The sequence below is a fragment of the Mus musculus genome, chromosome 1, assembly GCF_000001635.26.
Source record: "Mus musculus strain C57BL/6J chromosome 1, GRCm38.p6 C57BL/6J".
NCBI lineage: Eukaryota > Metazoa > Chordata > Mammalia > Rodentia > Muridae > Mus > Mus musculus.
In genome coordinates, this window is record NC_000067.6 from 162,258,705 (window position 1) to 162,280,397 (window position 21,693).

The 21,693-nt window shown below is 41.9% G+C and overlaps 1 protein-coding gene across 8 annotated transcripts in view; it reads right to left on the reverse strand.

The window, feature by feature from the left end:
- Dnm3 (dynamin 3) overlaps window positions 1-21,693 on the reverse strand; it is a 495,872-nt gene that overhangs the window by 276,255 nt on the left and 197,924 nt on the right. For 5 of the 8 annotated variants that reach the window (XM_006496604.4, XM_006496602.4, XM_006496601.4 and 2 more), the window contains exons 13-14: window positions 15,784-15,835; window positions 14,916-14,945 (exon numbers count right to left, since the gene is read on the reverse strand). In XM_006496604.4, the coding sequence (XP_006496667.1) occupies window positions 14,916-14,945; window positions 15,784-15,835 (82 nt within the window). Of the gene's footprint in view, window positions 1-14,899; window positions 14,946-15,783; window positions 15,836-21,693 lie in introns of all 8 variants that reach the window. The other 3 variants (NM_172646.3, NM_001038619.2, XM_006496605.4) reach the window with 2 other exon arrangements.

Genomic DNA, 21,693 nt, shown 5'->3' on the forward strand with positions numbered 1-21,693 from the left:
GGGAGCTGCTTGGGTTACCACACTGCTCTTTCCCCAGGCAAAGTCAGCTCAGATCTCTACTGCTCAAAGGGAAGCTGCAGCCCAAGGCTAGGCTGGATCCTGTCTGCTGAAGTTTTCAAGATAACTTGAATAAACGGGGTTCTCTCTAACTTTTTATGGCCTCTGAGTCTTCCATTAAGACATAGGTTGGCTGTAAAAGTATGGTAAGCATACTTTTTGTCTCATCTGGAGAAAAACACAATTGCTAGGTAGGAAGTCATATTCATAAGCAAAATTCTTACTTTTAAGGATATAGAACTGCAAAAGGGACATCTTTCTACTGGTCTCATGGCCTCCATTCTCTCTCCTTAGTAAAGCAATTCTTTTCTTATGAGGTATTGACTGGCCCCTTTGGAATAGTTTATAGACTTTAGGAGTAGGAGAGGAATTCAAATGGCTGTTGCTTTCTCAATGTTGACTGGATTGACTTATGCATCGCTTAAATTCATTGTTTCCAGAAAACATTGCCGTAAGAAAAGTATTACAGAAAAAGTAACAGCAAATGAGTCTAATGATGATTTGCAGTGATTGAGACTGCGGTGTGGGATTCTCATAGTTTATCAACTACAGGAAGTGATGGAAGCCTGGAATTACAAGAAGGCCAACAGTCACTTGCCCTTCCATGTCCGCTGCTGCTCTCCTTGTGACAGCTAGGGAATGAAAGCAGCCAGACATCCATTAACTGATGAATGGGTGATGCAAAGGTGGTACATCTATGCAATGGAATATTAAACAGTGGTTGAGAAATATGAAATGCACAGGTATAAAACAGACAGAACTGGAAATAATTGTCCTGAGTGCGGTTACCCAGTCCTAGAAGGACAAGCATCACATGTTCTGTCTCATATGTGAATGTTCACTCTTTTAGCTTTAAGTATATGTGTTTAAAATACTCATAAAGACTAGGAAACTAGGAAGAGACCATGGGGGGAAGAAGGGATATTTCAAGGGAGGAGAAGATAGAATATAGTGATATAAAGAGGGAAGAGAGAAAAATGAAACCAAAAAGAACAAATTGGGTGGGTGATGGGAAGGCAGGATAAATGGGGAAATACAGGACAAAATAACCCAAATATTTAAAAATAAATACCAATATTTTTAAATGGCCATATGTAAACCTACTACTGTGGAAGTATCCTAAATACACACACACACACACACACACACACACACACACACACACACACACACACACTTATATGAAAAGAGATTAAATAGACTCACCTTTAACAGAGGATCAATACCTCAACAATACACTGCATACTAACAAATAACCCTAGCACCAGAAATGGACTACCTTTTTTGAGTTGTGGGCCAATGAGTCCTATAAGTTCCCTCAGACATTATTGAATATTGTCAATGTTCTTGGTTTCCCTCCAGGATTTCACAGTAGGACCCTCTTGTTGGAGACACCATATACTTGGGTGACAAAAAATGGAGAAATCAAGGGGATGCTGACTTAGGGGCCTTATCTCCACTGGCTAGCTTCCACAGTGTGAGAAGTTAGTGTGCACACTACCAGAAAATACCAGCAATCATTGCTCTCACCCATCCATGAACCTGGTGAGCAACTGTAATGGGTAACCTCACAAACTATGCCCACTGAGAGGATGGTGGCATGAATGGAAATTATGAAATGCAACAATGTAACATAATGTATCCCAACCACTTCCTGATCAACTGTGAGGCACATTCCCTGAGATGGAACACTTACCTGACACCATCAATGGGACTAAGAAAACAAGTCTAGAAGGGTCATCAGCCCTACGGGAGGACCTACCCATAACATCTGCTAATAACTATTATACCATACCCATAAGCCAGTGCATCTCTCAAGCACCATCAGAAAAGCTTCTTTTTGTAGTAGATGATAGCTAGCACGGACAACTGGTCAATATGGAGAGAAGCAGCTAGAGAGTTATAAATAAGACATTCATAACACATTCCTTACGCCAAGACTCAGGGATCTTTCTGGAAGTGGGGCCAGAGAGAACCAGAGGTGGTGGATGACTTCAGTGATGGTTTTCGGAACACAGCCGGGCAGCTGCACAGATGAACTCACAGCGGTTGTGACAGTATGCACAAGACCTGCACAGACTCAAACCAGACGAAAGCCAGGCATGGAGAGGGAAGGAGGAGGGAGGTCCGAGGGACCCCTACTAGCTGTGGAGCCGTTGCCGTTTGATGGCTACTGGGAGACAATATTAGTTTTCTTTAATGGTGTGACCCCTAATAGGTTGACAACACCACAGGACAGGCCCCAATGCCAAGAGCAGTTAGGCCACACAAACTGGACCCAAGGTTTTAAAAAGAAACAGGAAGAAAGAAAACCCAGTGCTAGGTAGATAACAAAGTGGGGGTGGAGGTGAGAGGAGTTGGAAGAAGGGGTGAATACAGTCTAAATGTACTGTATGACGTTCTTAGAATAGTAATTAGGTATTATTTGAAAGATGGTGATTTTTTTTCATGCCTTCATTTCCTGATTAATATAGATTCATCTTACTTTTGTACCATATATAAACTCTGTATGTTCTTTAATCTAAATTCCTAAAGATAGAAATTAAACAAAAGTAAATAAATTTCTTTTTTAAAAAAGATTATTGGGCTGGAGAGATGGCTCAGTGGGTAAGAGCACTGACTGCTCTTCCAGAGGTCCTGAGTTCAAATCCCAGCAACCGCATGGTGGCTCACAGCCATCTGCAATGGGATCTGATGCTCTCTGCTGGTGTGTCTGAAGATAGCTAAAATGTAATCATATACTTAAAATAAATAAATCTTTAAAAAGAAGAAGAAGAAGGAGAAGAGTAAGCTTACACTCAAATAACCTGGATTTGAATCTTGGAAAGCTCGTTGATAATCTCTATGAGCTAGAATGTTAACTGTCTCAGCATGCCTCAGCTTTGTGACTATTTCAGGGATGAGTTAACAAGCTCTCTCTCTCTCTCTCTCTCTCTCTCTCTCTCTCTCTCTCTCTCTCGCATGCACGCACATGCACGTGCACGTACACGCATGCACACCCACAGGCACACATGCACACATACCTGGAACCACTTCTATGTTTACTTCCCACTACTACGTCATTTAACATTTATAGAAACCTGGATAGCAGCTATTCTTGTTCTCTCATTTCAGATTAGCTACTTACACAGACAGTGACTTTACATTTTCATAACCGAAGACTGATCCCAATATTCAGCTTCTCAATCTTACACTAATCTACAAGTATTTTTAAAGGAAAGGGACAGTGGGTGGGTATGGGGGATTTTTGATATAGCATTGGAAATGTAAATGAGCTAAATACCTAATAAAAATGGAAAAAAAAAGGAAAGGGACAGTGGGAAGTGGAGTTTTGATAATAGATTGGGGGGAAACCATTAAGTTAGCCCATCAGGTAGCCATGAGTTCTAATAAGGAGGCGTTAAACCACTGTTAGGATTGTGAGATGGCAACTTTCCCAAGCATCTCCTCCTCCAGAAGGAACAGTCCAGATGACAATCAAAGAACCCATACCATCCTCTGGTGTGTCTCCTGCAGCGGTTGGGCTCTCTTCTTTGAACAGCAGATCCAAGTTTCAGGTGAGAAGGTCCATCCCCACTCCAGGCCTTGGGACCAGGTGACAAGCCAGCCCTGGGCCCACACCTCACTCTGCTTCTCCTTAATCCTGGGACTTATTTCCTCTGACTTCACTGAAACCTCCAGCATCCCAGCAAATTGATTTCTTTTCAACTTTCTGCCAACATCATCTTTTTTTTTTCTTTACACAAATTCAGATACACCTTCTTGTCTCCTTTATCATTCAGTAAGCCCAAACAACTGAGGGTACTACCCTCAAGTCTGGACATCATATTATTGTTTCGATATGAAATGTCCCTTGGGGTTTCGAGGATCAAGGCCTGGTTGCCAGCTGGTAAGTTTTGGGAAAACCGCTGGACCATGAGAGTTCTGACGTAGTTGATCAATCAATGTATATCAATGGATACATAATTGGATGGCATCAGTAGGTCACTGTGTGTCCTTGATGCCCTCGGAAAGGTGCATCTTCTGTCTGACCCTTCCTTGGTCTCAGCTTCATGGCTGCCACGGGTAAGCAATTTGCTTTGCTATGCTTTTTTCCACCATGATGTCCTGGCTCAGGACAGTGAGAAAGAATGAAGCCATTAATGTATGGATGGGAACCACAAGTCAAAGTCACACTCACTTCCTTCAGTTGTTGCTCTCAAGCATCTTGTCAAGCCGACATGAGTCTTCATCGTGAGAGTGGGACAGCCACCTTCCTGACTTCTTGGGTCTGTCACAGTCCACTACCTAAGGCTTTCATTGTAATGGCTGCTAAGATTCGGAGGCTGTTTGCTGCTTGGTTAATGTCTCCTAGTTTATACACAATCCAAACTATCACCATCAAGCAGTCCTTTGCCGCACTTCTCTCTCTGCAAACCTGCAATGTGAATTTTCTTTTGCCCTTCCACGCTGACTCTGGAAAAATCTCAGATCATAACAGTTCAGTTTTATGTATTTTCAGCTTGATATCAGCTTTGAATTACAGACTAGAAGAGCAGTCTGTAAGACTGATAGGACCGCTGATATCACTAGGTCTCAGATGACACCTTACATCCTGGCAACCACCCCTACACTTCCTGAGAGCCCCGTTTTGGGGGATCATCCACTCCCATTGACTGCTCTTCCTTGGAATGTTGTCTGCCTTTGTCTTCTATTCCACTCCTCTCCAGGTTGTCCAGTCTCTCTTACCACCTCTTGATTCTCATTTCAGTTTCTAGTGTGTTCTAGTTCTTTCTCCATCGTTCTTTGGACCCTGTATTTCTTCTTATGGTATCGCTCTTTGGAGTTAGTCTCATCCCTCCCATTACTTTGATAACTATTAGCAACTGTAAAACATATCCCTCCATTCTACCTGACTCCCAAACTCCAAGCTGTAATGATGTCTCCGACAGGCACAGACAACTCACATACTCTTTCCCACCCACTCTAACATGTTCCTTTTCCTGCCTTCCCTTGTCAGTGTATTCCCTTTGATATAAGCCTGGAAGGGTACCGCACCCCTTCAATAACTATTCACAATTACTCCTAAAAAAAAACCAGTTTGAATCTCTTCCTTCTTCTATATGCTCCCTGATACCAATATTTATATTTTTAACACAAGTTACTTAAAAGCACCATTAATTTCTGGATCTGTACTTGTGCTCTTCCAAACCATTCTGTAGACTTTTCTAATATAAAAATCAGTTAATTTCCCTTCCCTAATGGAAATCTATCGATGGCTCTCCTGTAACTTTTTTTTTTTCCATTTTTTATTAGGTATTTAACTCATTTACATTTCCAATGCTATACCAAAAGTCCCCCATATCCACCCACCCCCACTCCCCTGCCCACCCACTCCCCCTTTTTGGCCCTGGTATTCCCCTGTACTGGGGCATATAAAGTTTGCAAGTCCAATGGGCCTCTCTTTCCAGTGATGGCCGACTAGGCCATCTTTTGATATATATGCAGCTAGAGTCAAGAGCTCCGGGGTACTGGTTAGCTCATAATGTTGTTCCACCTATAGGGTTGCAGATCCCTTTAGCTCCTTGGCTACTTTCTCTAGCTCCTCCATTGGGAGCCCTATGATCCATCCATTAACTGACTGTGAGCATCCACTTCTGTGTTTGCTGGGCCCCGGCATAGTCTCACAAGAGACAGCTACATCTGCGTCCTTTCAATAAAATCTTGCTAGTGTATGCAATGGTGTCAGCGTTTGGATGCTGATTATGGGGTGGATCCCTGGCTATGGCAGTCTCTACATGGTCCATCCTTTCATCTCAGCTCCAAACTCCGTCTCTGTAACTCCTTCCATGGGTGTTTTGTTCCCAAATCTAAGGAGGGGCATAGTGTCCACACTTCAGTCTTCATTCTCCTTGAGTTTCATGTGTTTAGCAAATTATATCTTATATCTTGGGTATCCTAGGTTTGGGGCTAATATCCACTTATCAGTGAATACATATTGTGTGAGTTTCTTTGTGAATGTGTTACCTCACTCAGGATGATGCCCTCCAGGTCCATCCATTTGGCTAGGAATTTCATAAATTCATTCTTTTTAATAGCTGAGTAGTACTCCATTGTGTAGATGTACCACATTTTCTGTATCCATTCCTCTGTTGAGGGGCATCTAGGTTCTTTCCAGCTTCTGGCTATTATAAATAAGGCTGCTATGAACATAGTGGAGCATGTGTCCTTCTTACCTGTTGGGGCATCTTCTGGATATATGCCCAGGAGAGGTATTGCTGGATCCTCCGGTAGTACTATGTCCAGTTTTCTGAGGAACCGCCAGACTGATTTCCAGAGTGGTTGTACAAGCCTGCACTCCCACCAACAATGGAGGAGTGTTCCTCTTTCTCCACATCCTCGCCAGCATCTGCTGTCACCTGAATTTTTGATCTTAGCCATTCTGACTGGTGTGAGGTGGAATCTCAGGGTTGTTTTGATTTGCATTTCCCTGATGATTAAGGATGTTGAACATTTTTTCAAGTGCTTCTCTGCCATTCGGTATTCCTCAGGTGAGAATTCTTTGTTCAGTTCTGAGCCCCATTTTTTAATGGGGTTATTTGATTTTCTGAAGTCCACCTTCTTGAGTTCTTTATATATGTTGGATATTAGTCCCCTATCTGATTTAGGATAGGTAAAGATCCTTTCCCAATCTGTTGGTGGTCTTTTTGTCTTATTGACGGTGTCTTTTGCCTTGCAGAAACTTTGGAGTTTCATTAGGTCCCATTTGTCAATTCTCGATCTTACAGCACAAGCCATTGCTGTTCTGTTCAGGAATTTTTCCCCTGTGCCCATATCTTCAAGGCTTTTCCCCACTTTCTCCTCTATAAGTTTCAGTGTCTCTGGTTTTATGTGAAGTTCCTTGATCCACTTAGATTTGACCTTAGTACAAGGAGATAAGTATGGATCGATTCGCATTCTTCTACACGATAACAACCAGTTGTGCCAGCACCAATTGTTGAAAATGCTGTCTTTCTTCCACTGGATGGTTTTAGCTCCCTTGTCGAAGATCAAGTGACCATAGGTGTGTGGGTTCATTTCTGGATCTTCAATTCTATTCCATTGGTCTACTTGTCTGTCTCTATACCAGTACCATGCAGTTTTTATCACAATTGCTCTGTAGTAAAGCTTTAGGTCTGGCATGGTGATTCCGCCAGAAGTTCTTTTATCCTTGAGAAGATTTTTTGCTATCCTAGGTTTTTTGTTATTACAGACAAATTTGCAAATTGCTCCTTCCAATTCGTTGAAGAATTGAGTTGGAATTTTGATGGGGATTGCATTGAATCTGTAGATTGCTTTTGGCAAGATAGCCATTTTTACAATGTTGATCCTGCCAATCCATGAGCATGGGAGATCTTTCCATCTTCTGAGATCTTCTTTAATTTTTTTCTTCAGAGATTTGAAGTTTTTATCATACAGATCTTTCACCTCCTTAGTTAGAGTCACGCCAAGATATTTTATATTATTTGTGACTATTGAGAAGGGTGTTGTTTCCCTAATTTCTTTCTCAGCCTGTTTATTCTTTGTATAGAGAAAGGCCATTGACTTGTTTGAGTTTATTTTATATCCAGCTACTTCACCGAAGCTGTTTATCAGGTTTAGGAGTTCTCTGGTAGAATTTTTAGGGTCACTTATATATACTATCATATCATCTGCAAAAAGTGATATTTTGACTTCCTCTTTTCCAATTTGTATCCCCTTGATCTCCTTTTGTTGTCGAATTGCTCTGGCTAATACTTCAAGTACTATGTTGAAAAGGTAGGGAGAAAGTGGGCAGCCTTGTCTAGTCCCTGATTTTAGTGGGATTGCTTCCAGCTTCTCTCCATTTACTTTGATGTTGGCTACTGGTTTGCTGTAGATTGCTTTTATCATGTTTAGGTATGGGCCTTGAATTCCTGATCTTTCCAAAACTTTTATCATGAATGGGTGTTGGATCTTGTCAAATGCTTTTTCTGCATCTAACGAGATGATCATGTGGTTTTTGTCTTTGAGTTTGTTTATATAATGGATTACATTGATGGATTTTCGTATATTAAACCATCCCTGCATCCCTGGAATAAAACCTACTTGGTCAGGATGGATGATTGCTTTAATGTGTTCTTGGATTCAGTTAGCGAGAATTTTATTGAGGATTTTTGCATCGATATTCATAAGAGAAATTGGTCTGAAGTTCTCTATCCTTGTTGGATCTTTCTGTGGTTTAGGTATCAGAGTAATAGTGGCTTCATAAAATGAGTTGGGTAGAGTACCTTCTACTTCTATTTTGTGAAATAGTTTGTGCAGAATTGGAATTAGATCTTCTTTGAAGGTCTGATAGAACTCTGCACTAAACCCATCTGGTCCTGGGCTTTTTTTGGTTGGGAGACTATTAATAACTGCTTCTATTTCTTTAGGTGATATGGGACTGTTTAGATGGTCAACTTGATCCTGATTCAACTTTGGTACCTGGTATCTGTCCAGAAATTTGTCCATTTCGTCCAGGTTTTCCAGTTTTGTTGAGTATAGCCTTTTGTAGAAGGATCTGATGGTGTTTTGGATTTCTTCAGGATCTGTTGTTATGTCTCCCTTTTCATTTCTGATTTTGTTAATTAGGATTTTGTCCCTGTGCCCTTTAGTGAGTCTAGCTAAGGGTTTATCTATCTTGTTGATTTTCTCAAAGAACCAACTCCTCGTTTGGTTAATTCTTTGAATAGTTCTTCTTGTTTCCACTTGGTTGATTTCACCCCTGAGTTTGATTATTTCCTGCCGTCTACTCCTCTTGGGTGAATTTGCTTCCTTTTTTTCTAGGGCTTTTAGATGTGTTGTCAAGCTACTAGTATGTGCTGTCTCCCGTTTCTTCTTGGAGGCACTCAGCGCTATGAGTTTCCCTCTTAGAAATGCTTTCATTGTGTCCCATAGGTTTGGGTACGTTGTGGCTTCATTTTCATTAAACTCTAAAAAGTCTTTAATTTCTTTCTTTATTCCTTCCTTGACCAAGGTATCATTGAGAAGAGTGTTATTCAGTTTCCACGTGAATGTTGGCTTTCCATTATTTATGTTGTTATTGAAGATCAGTCTTAGGCCATGGTGGTCTGATAGGATACATGGGACAATTTCAATATTTTTGTATCTATTGAGGCCTGTTTTGTGACCAATTATATGGTCAATTTTGGAGAAGGTCCCGTGAGGTGCTGAGAAGAAGGTATATCCTTTTGTTTTAGGATAAAATGTTCTGTAGATATCTGTCAGGTCCATTTGTTTCATAACTTCTGTTAGTTTCACTGTGTCCCTGTTTAGTTTCTGTTTCCACGATCTGTCCTTTGAAGAAAGTGGTGTGTTGAAGTCTCCCACTATTATTGTGTGAGGTGCAATGTATGCTTTGAGCTTTACTAAAGTGTCTCTAATGAATGTGGCTGCCCTTGCATTTGGTGCGTAGATATTCAGAATTGAGAGTTCCTCTTGGAGGATTTTACCTTTGATGAGTATGAAGTGTCCCTCCTTGTCTTTTTTGATAACTTTGGGTTGGAAGTCGATTTTATCCGATATTAAAATGGCTACTCCAGCTTGTTTCTTCAGTCCATTTGCTTGGAAAATTGTTTTCCAGCCTTTCACTCTGAGGTAGTGTCTGTCTTTTTCCCTGAGATGGGTTTCCTGTAAGCAGCAGAATGTTGGGTCCTGTTTGTGTAGCCAGTCTGTTAGTCTATGTCTTTTTATTGGGGAATTGAGTCCATTGATATTAAGAGATATTAAGGAAAAGTAATTGTTGCTCCCTTTTATTTTTGTTGTTAGAGTTGGCATTCTGTTCTTGTGGCTGTCTTCTTTTTGGTTTGTTGAATGATTACTTTCTTGGTTGTTCTAGGGTGTGATTTCCGTCCTTGTATTGCTTCTTTTCTGTTATTATCCTTTGAAGGGCTGGATTCGTGGAAAGATATTGTGTGAATTTGGTTTTGTCGTGGAATACTTTGGTTTCTCCATCTATGGTAATTGAGAGTTTGGCCGGGTATAGTAGCCTGGGCTGGCATTTGTGTTCTCTTAGTGTCTGTATAACATCTGTCCAGGCTCTTCTGGCTTTCATAGTCTCTGGTGAAAAGTCTGGTGTAATTCTGATAGGCCTTCCTTTATATGTTACTTGACCTTTCTCCCTTACTGCTTTTAATATTCTATCTTTATTTAGTGCATTTGTTGTTCTGATTATTATGTGTCGGGAGGAATTTCTTTTCTGGTCCAGTCTATTTGGAGTTCTGTATGCTTCTTGTATGATCATGGGCATCTCTTTTTTTATGTTTGGGAAGTTTTCTTCTATTATTTTGTTGAAGATATTAGCTGGCCCTTTAAGTTGAAAATCTTCATTCTCATCAATTCCTATTATCCGTAGGTTTGGTCTTCTCATTGTGTCCTGGATTACCTGGATGTTTTGAGTTAGGATCCTTTTGCATTTTGTATTTTCTTTGACTGTTGTGTCGATGTTCTCTATGGAATCTTCTGCACCTGAGATTCTCTCTTCCATTTCTTGTATTCTGTTGCTGATGCTCGCATCTATGGTTCCAGATCTCTTTCCTAGGGTTTCTATCTCCAGCGTTGCCTCGCTTTGGGTTTTCTTTATTGTGTCTACTTCCCCTTTTAGTTCTAGTATGGTTTTGTTCATTTCCATCACCTGTTTGGCTGTGTTTTCCTGCTTTTCTTTAAGAGCCTGTAACTCTTTAGCAGTGCTCTCCTGTAAATCTTTAAGTGACTTATGAAAGTCCTTCTTGATGTCCTCTATCATCATCATGAGAAATGTTTTTAAATCTGGGTCTAGATTTTCGGTTGTGTTGGGGTGCCCAGGACTAGGTGGGGTGGGAGTGCTGCGTTCTGATGATGGTGAGTGGTCTTGATTTCTGTTAGTAGGATTCTTACGTTTGCCTTTCGCCATCTGGTAATCTCTGAAGCTAGCTGTTTTAGTTGTCACTGTTAAGAGCTTGTTCTTCAGGTGACTCTGTTAGCCTCTATGAGCAGACCTGGAGGGTAGCACTCTCCTTAGTTTCAGTGGGCAGAGTATTCTCTGCAGGCAAGCTCTCTTCTTGCAAGGCAGGTACCCAGATATCTGGTGTTCGAACCAGACTCCTGGCAGAAGTTGTGTTCCACTCACTAGAGGTCTTAGGATCACGTGTGGAATCCTGTGTGGGCCCTTGCGGGTGTCAGGCGACTCAGCTGGCAAGGTAGCCGGGGCTCGAGTGGAGTGGAAGGGGTTTGTGCCCCAGATCAAGCCCGGGTAGCCTGCTTCCCTATGTACCGCAGTCTCAAGTTCCACGCGATTGGATTGGGGTAGGCACTGTGATCCACTCACCAGAGGTCTTAGGGTCCCGTGGGGAGTCCCGTGTGGACCCTTGCGGGTGTTGGGCAAGACTCTGCTGGCAAGGTAGCCCGGGGCTCGAGTCTCGAGTCGAGCGGAAGGGACTTGTGCCCCAGATCAGGCCCGGGTAGCCTGCTTCCCTATGTACCGCAGTCTCAAGTTCCGCGCGATTGGATTGGGGCAGGCACTGTGATCCACTCACCAGAGGTCTTAGGGTCCCGTGGGGAGTCCTGTGTGGACCCTTGCGGGTGTTGGGCAAGACTCTGCTGGCAAGGTAGCCCGGGGCTCGAGTCTCGAGTCGAGCGGAAGGGACTTGTGCCCCAGATCAGGCCCGGGTAGCCTGCTTCCCTATGTACCGCAGCCTCAAGTTCCACGTGATTGGATTGGGGCAGGCACTGTGATCCACTCACCAGAGGTCTTAGGGTCCCGTGGGGAGTCCAGTGTGGACCCTTGCGGGTGTTGGGCAAGACTCTGCTGGCAAGGTAGCCCGGGGCTCGAGTCTCGAGTCGAGCGGAAGGGACTTGTGCCCCAGTCTCCTGTAACTTTAAAGAAGGTCTCTGTCTCTTCTGAACTCAAGGCACATCAAACATCAAATTTCCTACTAGAAGTGCTCACTCTGACTGCCCAAGTTGTGAATCTAGATTCATATTCAACAGATCTGTCAGTGCTTTGCGTCTGAATCAAAACCTAACCTTCCTTGTTCCTCTCCTGGGGCCAAGTCTAAGGGCAATGGAGTCCTGAACCCTCTTGCTAGCATCCAGTTCAGCCCCAGAGCTTTTGAAACTCTTCCTAGTTAATCAAATTTGTGAATTTATCAGCATTTCCACTAACACAGAAATCTCCATAATTTCTTATCCAAAATGTCTTAACTAGTCTCTTTCCAGCCCACCTCCCATGCAAAGACTCCTCTGACTCCAAACGCAGCAGCGTGCTTCGAAACCATTCATGGGGGTCGTGCTTAAAACCTCAGTGTTTGCTCTCAGCAAACCGAAAAAGCTTTGATGGAACTCCAATCCTCATAACAGCAAGCAAAATGTCGGAAGAAAAACTTGAGCAGTAAAATGAGACAGGGTAAGACCCTGAGGAGGGAAAGCAGTCAATCACACAGGACAGAGCCAGAAGTGGTATTTCAGGACAGCTCGGCTGAACAAAAGTATCAAGAATTGGTACAGAACATTGGGTACATGCTTACCAATATCCCCCAACTGTACTGCCAGTACATCTTACTGCCATACACATTGCCACAGGCTTTGGCACACTTAGACTTTAAACACATGTTCAATGAGTAGAGAGATGGCTGAAGCTTCCATTTAAATGATGAAAAGCCCAGCTTTATGCAAATTGCACGATTATAATTTTAGGCGGTACATGTTGGCATTGGTTTGTAGGACTGCTAAAATATCAAGGCAGATAAAGATGAGTGGGGTAGCATCCCATGTTATTTCTGTTGCATGGAGGTTACCAAGTTTGCCTCAGGCCTCAAAGCCTTGAGAGGACTGCGGAGAGGATGTATCACTTGAGAGACGCTGAGACACCTTCAGCTTTATCATACATGTAGCAGCAGTGAGACGGCTGGGAAGTAAGGTCTCTGGCTCTGTGCCTTTTCAAAGGCAAACTATTTCTAACTAAACCCAGTGAACATAAAATACCAAGATTCATAAAGAAAACAACTTTTAAGTTGTGGTAGTATCTCTCTGCTAGGCAGAAAAATCATAAAAGATCCTCTTAAATACATGGTCATGTGTTATAAACGGCAGGATTTGATTCTGGAAGGTAAGTTATTGAGATTCACAAGCTAATATTTACAAATTGAGAGAACTCTTTTAAATGGCAAGAAAAGTCTAACCTAAAGTTAGAGATTTACCCCTTTCATTTGGTCTCCCAGCTGGTCCTGTTAACTTGTTTCACTACATCAATGGGCTGGATGGGAGGATGCAGGAGAATATTGGGTTCTGCACGACATTGTATACATACTGTTTTTCTAAAGCTAAGATTACTTTGACTTTCAAGACTTGAGCAACCCTAAGAGTTTGGAGTACTATTTTCCAACATGTACCCAATTCTGTCATTTGGGGTTATAAAACCTCCATTATGTGGGGAATTTGATGTTCTTGGCAAAAATGAAGTCAACAGAAACACAGCTATGACCTCAGCATTTAGAGATTCTCTAACTGAGAACTATTCCAAGCTTTCAACAAGTCAGATCTAACTTAAAGCAGGCTTCTAGGCCACTACACTATTGTATTTCCTACCTGTGTATACTGACCATGAGGGAACATTTATAGGTAAACCTCTGCCACACCAAGCCTAGACACTGTGGGCATTGGAATAATTTATTATAACTTCTAATTTTCCAAATACTTCCTTATACCCATCTTATAATGTCTATAATTTTCTCAAACTTTATACATTTTTATATATAATTTCCAAGTAGCTCATGCCTTCTGGGAGCAACTGTACTCTTTCTCAGGTGTGCATTATCTTACACTTGGCTGTGACAGCATCTTTATGCATACTGTTTCTGACATCCACAATCACCTAGTAGAGATTCTCTTCTGTAGCCCTGTTGGACTGGATCTCACGATGTAGGTCAGGCTGGCCTTTAACTCTTGACAGTCCTTCATCCCGTGCTCCTCCACGCCTCCCCATATAACTTTCCAGAGATACATTCTGTTCTTCCCATGGCATATTTGAGCAACTTGGGGTCATTTTAGATAAAGTTCCGTGGCTGCAAAGGGGCATGGTTAAAGTTGAACTCAGAAACACCAAAGCTTATGTTTTCCTAAATAGTGGGGACAAATAACTGACTTATGCACCAATTGTCTTCTCAAACTGTGCAGCCAGAGGGACAAGCCTATTTCTTTCATAGCACAAATGAGAACACACTTTCTTCCTAAATCCCTCTGTGCTCATTTGACCATGCCTTTATACTTCTGTAAAAAGCAAAGAGACCATCTAATAAAAAAATTCAACTCTGTAGCCATATTTTTAAAAAAAATTAGTGTGATTTTGCTCTGCGATTTTTATTCTTAAAAAAAAATTCAAATAATTAGAATTGGGTAAGCTTACAAATAACTATATCAAAGTCAGATAACCAGTGTTCACCCACCTTTTTGAAGCATCAGGTACATGTATTGAAATTGTTATATGTAGGAGGGAGAAAGGCTTATGTCTCAGAACAACAAAGCAGAAGAGGATAGAGGGGGGGGTCGTTAATGATTTTAATGATTTTAAAGGCCCATTAAAATTAGAGAGACATCCAAGACCCAGCAGGTGAAGGGTTAATTATTACAGCACTGGAGGTTTACTAGTCCATACCTTTCAACCACAGCGAGTTATTAGCAGTGAAGGATGACCCTCCAAAGAGGAGTTTGATTTCAGTGCTAGAGTGTTAATAACAAGACAACCTAAGTTTAAAAAAAAAGATTAGTAGCAAGCGCTAGTTGAGTTAATCAGTTAAAGACAAACTGTGCCCTGGGGAAGCTAAATTAAAAAAGCAACAGTAAGGCTTACAGAACTTAGCTCGTACAATTTGCCGTGAAGGCGGAAGATTGGTTCCCTGAAATAGCAAAGAATTATATGCTTTAGTTCAAAAAAAGAGAAAGGTTTTAAAATAAAGTCTGTTATTACATCTTCTCCTTTCAAAACAATGGGAAAAAATTGTCTAGAGCAGAGGTTTCAATTTGTTCAATAATTGTACCTCTGTGTTAAAAAAAAGAGCTTTAAAAATATCATCATTGTTTTGACTTGAAAAGAAATAACAATGCAAATATTCATTATCACATAAAACACAGAAGAGACAGCAAACTGTCGGAGTTAATGCAATCTCTGCAGAGCGCTGTTAGTCAGAGACAGCTGGTCAGCCCCAAAGCTCAAAAAACTCAAGTGAGCAGATCACCTTAGCAATTAACATCATCAATAGAAAGTTGGCATGGCAGAGATTAAACCCAACACTGCCTTCTTTCTGAGCCATCCCTTCACTGTTACCAAGCTGTGCAAACGTGTGAACTAGCCAGCCAGCACCCCGGAAGCCCATGCAACTAGTTACTCACCATATTGTTAACCTTGAACCTCCTTGGGGTTCAAGGTTAAATTAAGTTTGGTGGTAATGGAAGCAAGCAAAAGAGGACACAAAGAGTCTAAGTCGAAAAGCACAGCAAGTAGCGGTTTATGGAAGGTGAGATGGTAGGGTTAACAACTGCAAAAAAAATAGCCAAAACGAAATGCAAAAGTCGGTCCAAAAAACGTGAAAAGCAAAAAACAAAATAAAAAGCTGCACCTTAAGCAAAACCTACATATGATCAATTTGCATTAAAAAAAAAAAAAGCTGTCAGTCAAGCAGTTTAGTTCCAATGCTTTGGGGCATGCATGCACTGGGTTGCTCACACGGTTCCTACCTGATTTCCAATTGTGCTTTTCTTGTGAACCTGACTGCTCCTCTGCTGAGCACTGAGAAAAGCAAAGGAGAAGCACTGAAGAAACTCAGACTTTTTTTTTTCTGAACAAGTAACAGATACTAAAACACATTACACATTAAAAAAAAAAAAAAAAAAAAAAAAAAAAAAAAAGACAGACAAACTCAGGGCAGAAGAAACAGCATCAAGCCAGCTCCGTCTAATTCTGGAAGATAAAACAACTCAGTGGGATTTCTTTCAGTAATTAGCAACCAGAAATAAAAACTATAATTACTCCATGTGGGGGAAAAAAACTACATTAATAACAACGGGTTGGCTGGTGTGGTGGTGGGTAGGGGGACTTCTTACAGTACACACGGTAAGGAGACCAACATCAAATGGTGTTTACGGAGTGCACACTATTTTCCATGCGCTAGTGATTTTCATTCACACAGCCTGTAACGTGGATTATTTTCTTGTGCATTACTCTCTACTTCCATCAACACTGTCCTATTCAAAGGCCAAAGCCAAGGTCCTTGCCATAGCTTCCAAGGCCCTACTCCACTCTCTGCCACTGTGATGCCCCTCCCCTTCCCTCCAGCTCATTCACAGCCTGAGCCATTCAACATAGGCCCTGCACAAGAGGCTTCGAGCTGCCTTACTGCTCTAAAGATATGTCTCCTATACGTCCACAAGGTCCCTAACATCTCTTCGAGCGCTGGCCCAAAATTGTCTTTACAGTGACGCTTAAGTTGGTCACTATATAAAACTGGGTCCCTGCTTTCCTCCAGGGACACCCCCTGTTCCCTCACTATCTTTCTCACTACAATATTTCACCTTCCAACCTACTGAAGTTTGGTTTGTGTCTGTTTCACCACACGCACCCTTCCACATCAAACTGGAAGACAAGAGACTCTGTGTCTGTTTGGCTTACTGCTCTATCCCCAGGGCTTCTACAGAGGAGCTGTAGCAAACATGGCGGCAGGTTATCTATTGAATGAGAAGTTTCTGGAGACTGGTGTTACACTTCCCCACTTCACAGTGAGCATGGAAGGGAGGGTTAAAATCTGTTGTCACTCCTAACAACTTAGCCCCAGAGTCACACTATTAAATGAGATGATATTCTAGCTCTCAGAGGGATGAAGGCTTTTGGACCCATAGCCCCATCATAAGAAATCATATCTCATCTCAGTTATTCTGGCAGGACTAGCAATTGCCTACCCTCTGTCAGTTCATCTAAAGTTTATGTTCAGAGAACAGTGGGATGAGCTGAAGTAAAGGAGAGACAGATTAAAGCCACAGGCTGTCTTCGAAAAGTGATTAGATGTTATGGTTTAGTAGCGAGATAGAAATCAAAAACCCACTTAGAACAGTTGTTCAAAACAGCAGATTTTCACAATCTCCCCTGATATAGTTAAGCTGCTTGCCTCTGCTCAGACTCATAAAAAGCACACACTGCACTCAGTTGAGGCTGGGCAGGGTGGGCACTGAAAGGTAACACTATGTCTCTAGTTGCTGGAGATAGTGTGTGTGTGCTTTTGTTTTTCGCTATTAATGCACTAACTTTAGCTTCTTTCTTACCTTTGGCTTAGTTTAATTATTCTTAGCTAAATGACCATTTCCCCTCATTTCTTCTCAGCCATTCCTTTAAGGAATCTTAGCCCAGTATCCTCAGTGTTTTGTAAGCACCATGGAAAAGCCAGCTGTGTCTGTGGCCAGGATCCCATGTGCCCACACTGCCCTCTGGCTGCCCACCAAACCTGGCCCATTGGATGTCTCAAATACTATTCTCATTGAACTTGAGTCTCTCTGTCTCTGTCTCTCTGTCTGTCTGTCTGTCTCTCTCCCCCTACATTGTCTCTCCAAAGTCACCTTTCCAGGGACCTCCTGGGTTCACCCATCTTCTAGGAATAAACAGGAAAATGTCTACTGCAACGTGAGTGTGCCTTGGTTGTGCTTGTGTTTTTAAGGTGGCACACCTTTAACAAGCCTCTAATTGGTATGATCAGTGGCAAAGTGTGAAGGTGTGAATCATCAGGGGTGTGGGTGACTCGGGCAGAGAGGAGGGTGGGCTGGATAAGTTGTCTCTTGGGATCACGGTTTTGTCTGTCTGGGTTGTTAGTTTTGGCTTCTGATTGGGGTTATCTGCAGTGTTAGAGATTGAATCTAAGACCTCCTCCATGGTAGGCAAGGATACTTCCTTGATATGCACACACAGCCTTCTTGGGCTCCTTCTAGATCCAAATGCACTGAGCCACAGCATTTCTCTCAGAATATTAGCAATGTTAGATAGTGGATGTTTCTGCTGACAGAGTTCCTGTAGGGAACAATGCTTGTTTGCTCTCTGCCGCTTACACAGAGGAAAAACAGATTTACTTATGAGCCAATCTAAAGTACTAGGGTTAGAATAAATACTAACCACCATTACTTTCTACCTAATGAATACTTTTTTTTTAGCCACTGCCCCCATAAATTCAAACATATGGCTGTTAATTATGTAATTGGGTTCACACAGTCGTTCCACAAATAATAAAAAAGCGAGCTATTTAATTAAAATACACCCATTATCATAATTCTTGGTAACTGAGTTGCTAAATTATTTAAGAATGTGTTCATAATAGAACATGTGAAGAATTAAAGTTAATTTGAGTCTTTTAACCAAAAGTGTAAGTTCAAGTGAAGAAGGTGTGTGTATGTGTGTGTGTGTGTGTGTGTGTGTGTGTGTGTGTTTTGATATATATCATCACACAACAAATAAAGGATAAGCTTTATTAAAACAAGGGATTATATTAAAAAGAAAAGAAAAAGAAGAGTCCTATTTTCCAATTTGGGATAAAATTACCTCAGCTCCTATTATGTGTATGAATGTCTCTTTCACTGTGCAAAGTTTTGCCAGATACAGCAGCATGAAACCATATTCAGTCTATTGCATGCATACTTAAGCCACAATGGTTTTTAAAGTAAATAATAGAAAAAAATAATTGAAATTTTTATAAAATTAAGCCCATTAGAAGCCATCCAAACAAAAGAAGCCATGACATCACTTCTTCTGCCATGTCCTCCTCTGTGAACAACACAGAGACAGAAATTCAGAAGAGTGTGCTAGGGATATGTGTGACCATTCATCAACTAAGTCCTATACATGGGAATTGCTTGCAACATTCAAAGACCAGGAATACTATTTCAGTCTGCTGTCCTAAGACTTTTATAGAAAATGTAAAATGTGAATTTTAACACAAGAAAATATCCACTGTATTCTACAAGGAGAGCACCAAGCAAAGCCACGGTGTGGAGAGGGGAGGACTCAGGGAAGCTGAAGGTAAAAGTTTGACGGTGAATTCATGGATGCAGTTTGTAAATGACCTTAAAATCCTTCTAGACCAATAAATTTACATTGAGGTCAGTTACAGAGTATTTGAAAGAAGAACAGATAGCATTTAGTGTTTCTAAGCCAGAAAATAGTTTGGCCGAAGAACTGCTTTTATAAAAATTACTTCCCCAAAATGGGCAGTATTGATTCTAAAGCCAGAAAGAGAGGAGGCAGCCAACCCAGACCAGCTTCTTCAGATGTTGGGTTTCTCCTCAGTGTTTATAGTCAAATCAAGTTCCCTTTATGGATTCTGTCTTCTGAGAAGCCTTCAGTTATCTCTCCTTGCCATGAGCCCCAAAGCCTTGGGTTTGTGCCTATACTGTGTAACCTGGCTGGTGGTACAGGCAGGTCTTTCTTGCTTCTCCAACAATGTCCACACTTTCATAGCTGATGGTGTACTGTATGCAGTTTAGTTCTTCTACCATCGATCCATTGATAACACCAAGCACAAAGATGAAGGTAGTTCCTTAAGAAATACATTGCTGATGTGTTTGTTTGTTTGTTTGTTTGTTTGTTTGTGGAAGAGATGTAACAGCCCCTGTGCCACTGTACATGTGTGGTGGTCAGAGGACAATCTGTCGGAGTCACTTCTCTTCTTTCTCCATGTGGTCCTGGGGACTGAACTCAGGTTGTCAGGCTTGGCAGTAGCACCTTTGCTTACTGAGCCATCTCACCAGCTTCTTAAGAAACATTGTTGGGATTTTATTTTTATGCCATGCTTATGTACAATCAAACTATCAATGTTTAGCTGCAAAACAAATTCAAATACTCTAAAGAACCATAGTATATGCATATAGTAAAGAAATATTTATTTGGAGACTATGAAATGCTGGAATATAAAGTTGGGGGTTAGACTAGAAAGAGCTGATAACCATGTAGCCAGCTGAAGTTAGAAGCAGAAGACAGTGATAATAAAAGACATTGGGAGTCGTGCTAATTAATTCAGACTTTATCCTGAAAGCAATGGAGAATCCTCAAAAGAGTGAAAAAGACCTGGACAGGAGGCAGGGAAACTTGTGTAGCAACCCAAGTGAGAGAAGAAAAGCAGCAATGGCTGAGGGAAGGAGTCAAACTCAGAAACATAACATGGAAGTAAAACCAAATAGAGTTAACAAGGATGGAGAGGGGAGAGGGGGAGGGAGGTGAGGAGGGAGGGGGAGAGAGGGAGGGAGAGAGGGAGAGAGAGAGAGAGAGAGAGAGAGAGAGAGAGAGAGAGGGAGGGAGGGAGGGAGGGAGGGAGGGAGAGAGAGAGAGAGAGAGAGAGAGAGAGAGAGAGAGAGTTAATGGATGAATGAATAAGAAACACAGAATGATGTCTGATTTCCAGTTTAAGCAACTAAGGGAGTATCCACAGAGAGAAGAGACAAGGGAAGAACTGCAGGCTATGACATGGAAATGCCTTCAGGAGATGCTGGGTTGAGGCTTCTCTTGGACACATAAGCAGAACATGCGGGTGGAGGCCAAACATCATGAGTAGTTCAGGAAAAAAGATCCTAGAACAAAGATCTGGATTCAGAGTCTTCCAACAGAGTTGGTGAGCAAACACTGGGGTCAGGGAGTTTGGTCAGACATAGTGTTATGACTAACGAAGGAAGCAGCCTAAGGAAGAAAGACAGCAAAGGATCAGCTGCCCCTAAAGATGGCTGAAGAAGAAAGACTGGAGTAGAAAGAGAAAACCAGACCAGAGTGTGTGGAAGATCATAGACCACTGAAGCAAAGGGCCTGACCTTGACAATAAAGAGTACTCAAGGGTGTCAGATGACAGACATGGATTGTCCATTGTTAAACTATTTGTCCTGGACAAAAGCAGCTATGATACCATGCTGCAGCAGAGACCAGACTATGGGGGCTAAAACGTGGAAGATCAAAGGGGGAGAAGAGAAGAAGGTATGTAGACTCTACGTCAGCTTAAAGGGGTCCAGGAGCAGCAGGGAAATGGAGAATTCATCAGAAGCATGGGCTCTGGAGTAAGTCAGGGCATCCTTCTAGCCCCAGCCCACTTCTTTTGTAAAAAGAGACAAGAACATTGAAGAAACTTCAGCAACCCATAGACTAATAGGATCAGAAGCAGCAGAGAGCCTTTCCCTATAGTCTAGTGGCAGGCCTTGGGCTCATTCCAGGTTAACGAAAAGACCCCATTTCCCTTTCTCTCCTGTAGACACCAAGCCATCAGAAAAGTAGGACTCATGGATGAAGGATACCATGGCAACAGCTGAATCCAGTGACTGAAATTCTGGACTATGCAATCCAGTAGCTGCTGGGCAAGTGTGACAATTAAATTAAAACTTCAATTTTATGCATTAGCTATTTCACTAGCGTGTGTCAACTGCTCGGCAGCCATGTGTAGCTAGTGGATACTATACTGATCAGCACGCTACAAGTGTGTCTGTCAGCTAAGCCTGTTGGACACACTGCTGTAGGATGAAGAAGCTCTATCAGAGTGTTCTTGCAGGTTACCCACCCCACCCCGCAAGGCAAGATCATTCCTCAGAGGCCTAGGAGTGCAACTTACCATTTGTGAGTCTGGTTCTATCCAGTCAGAC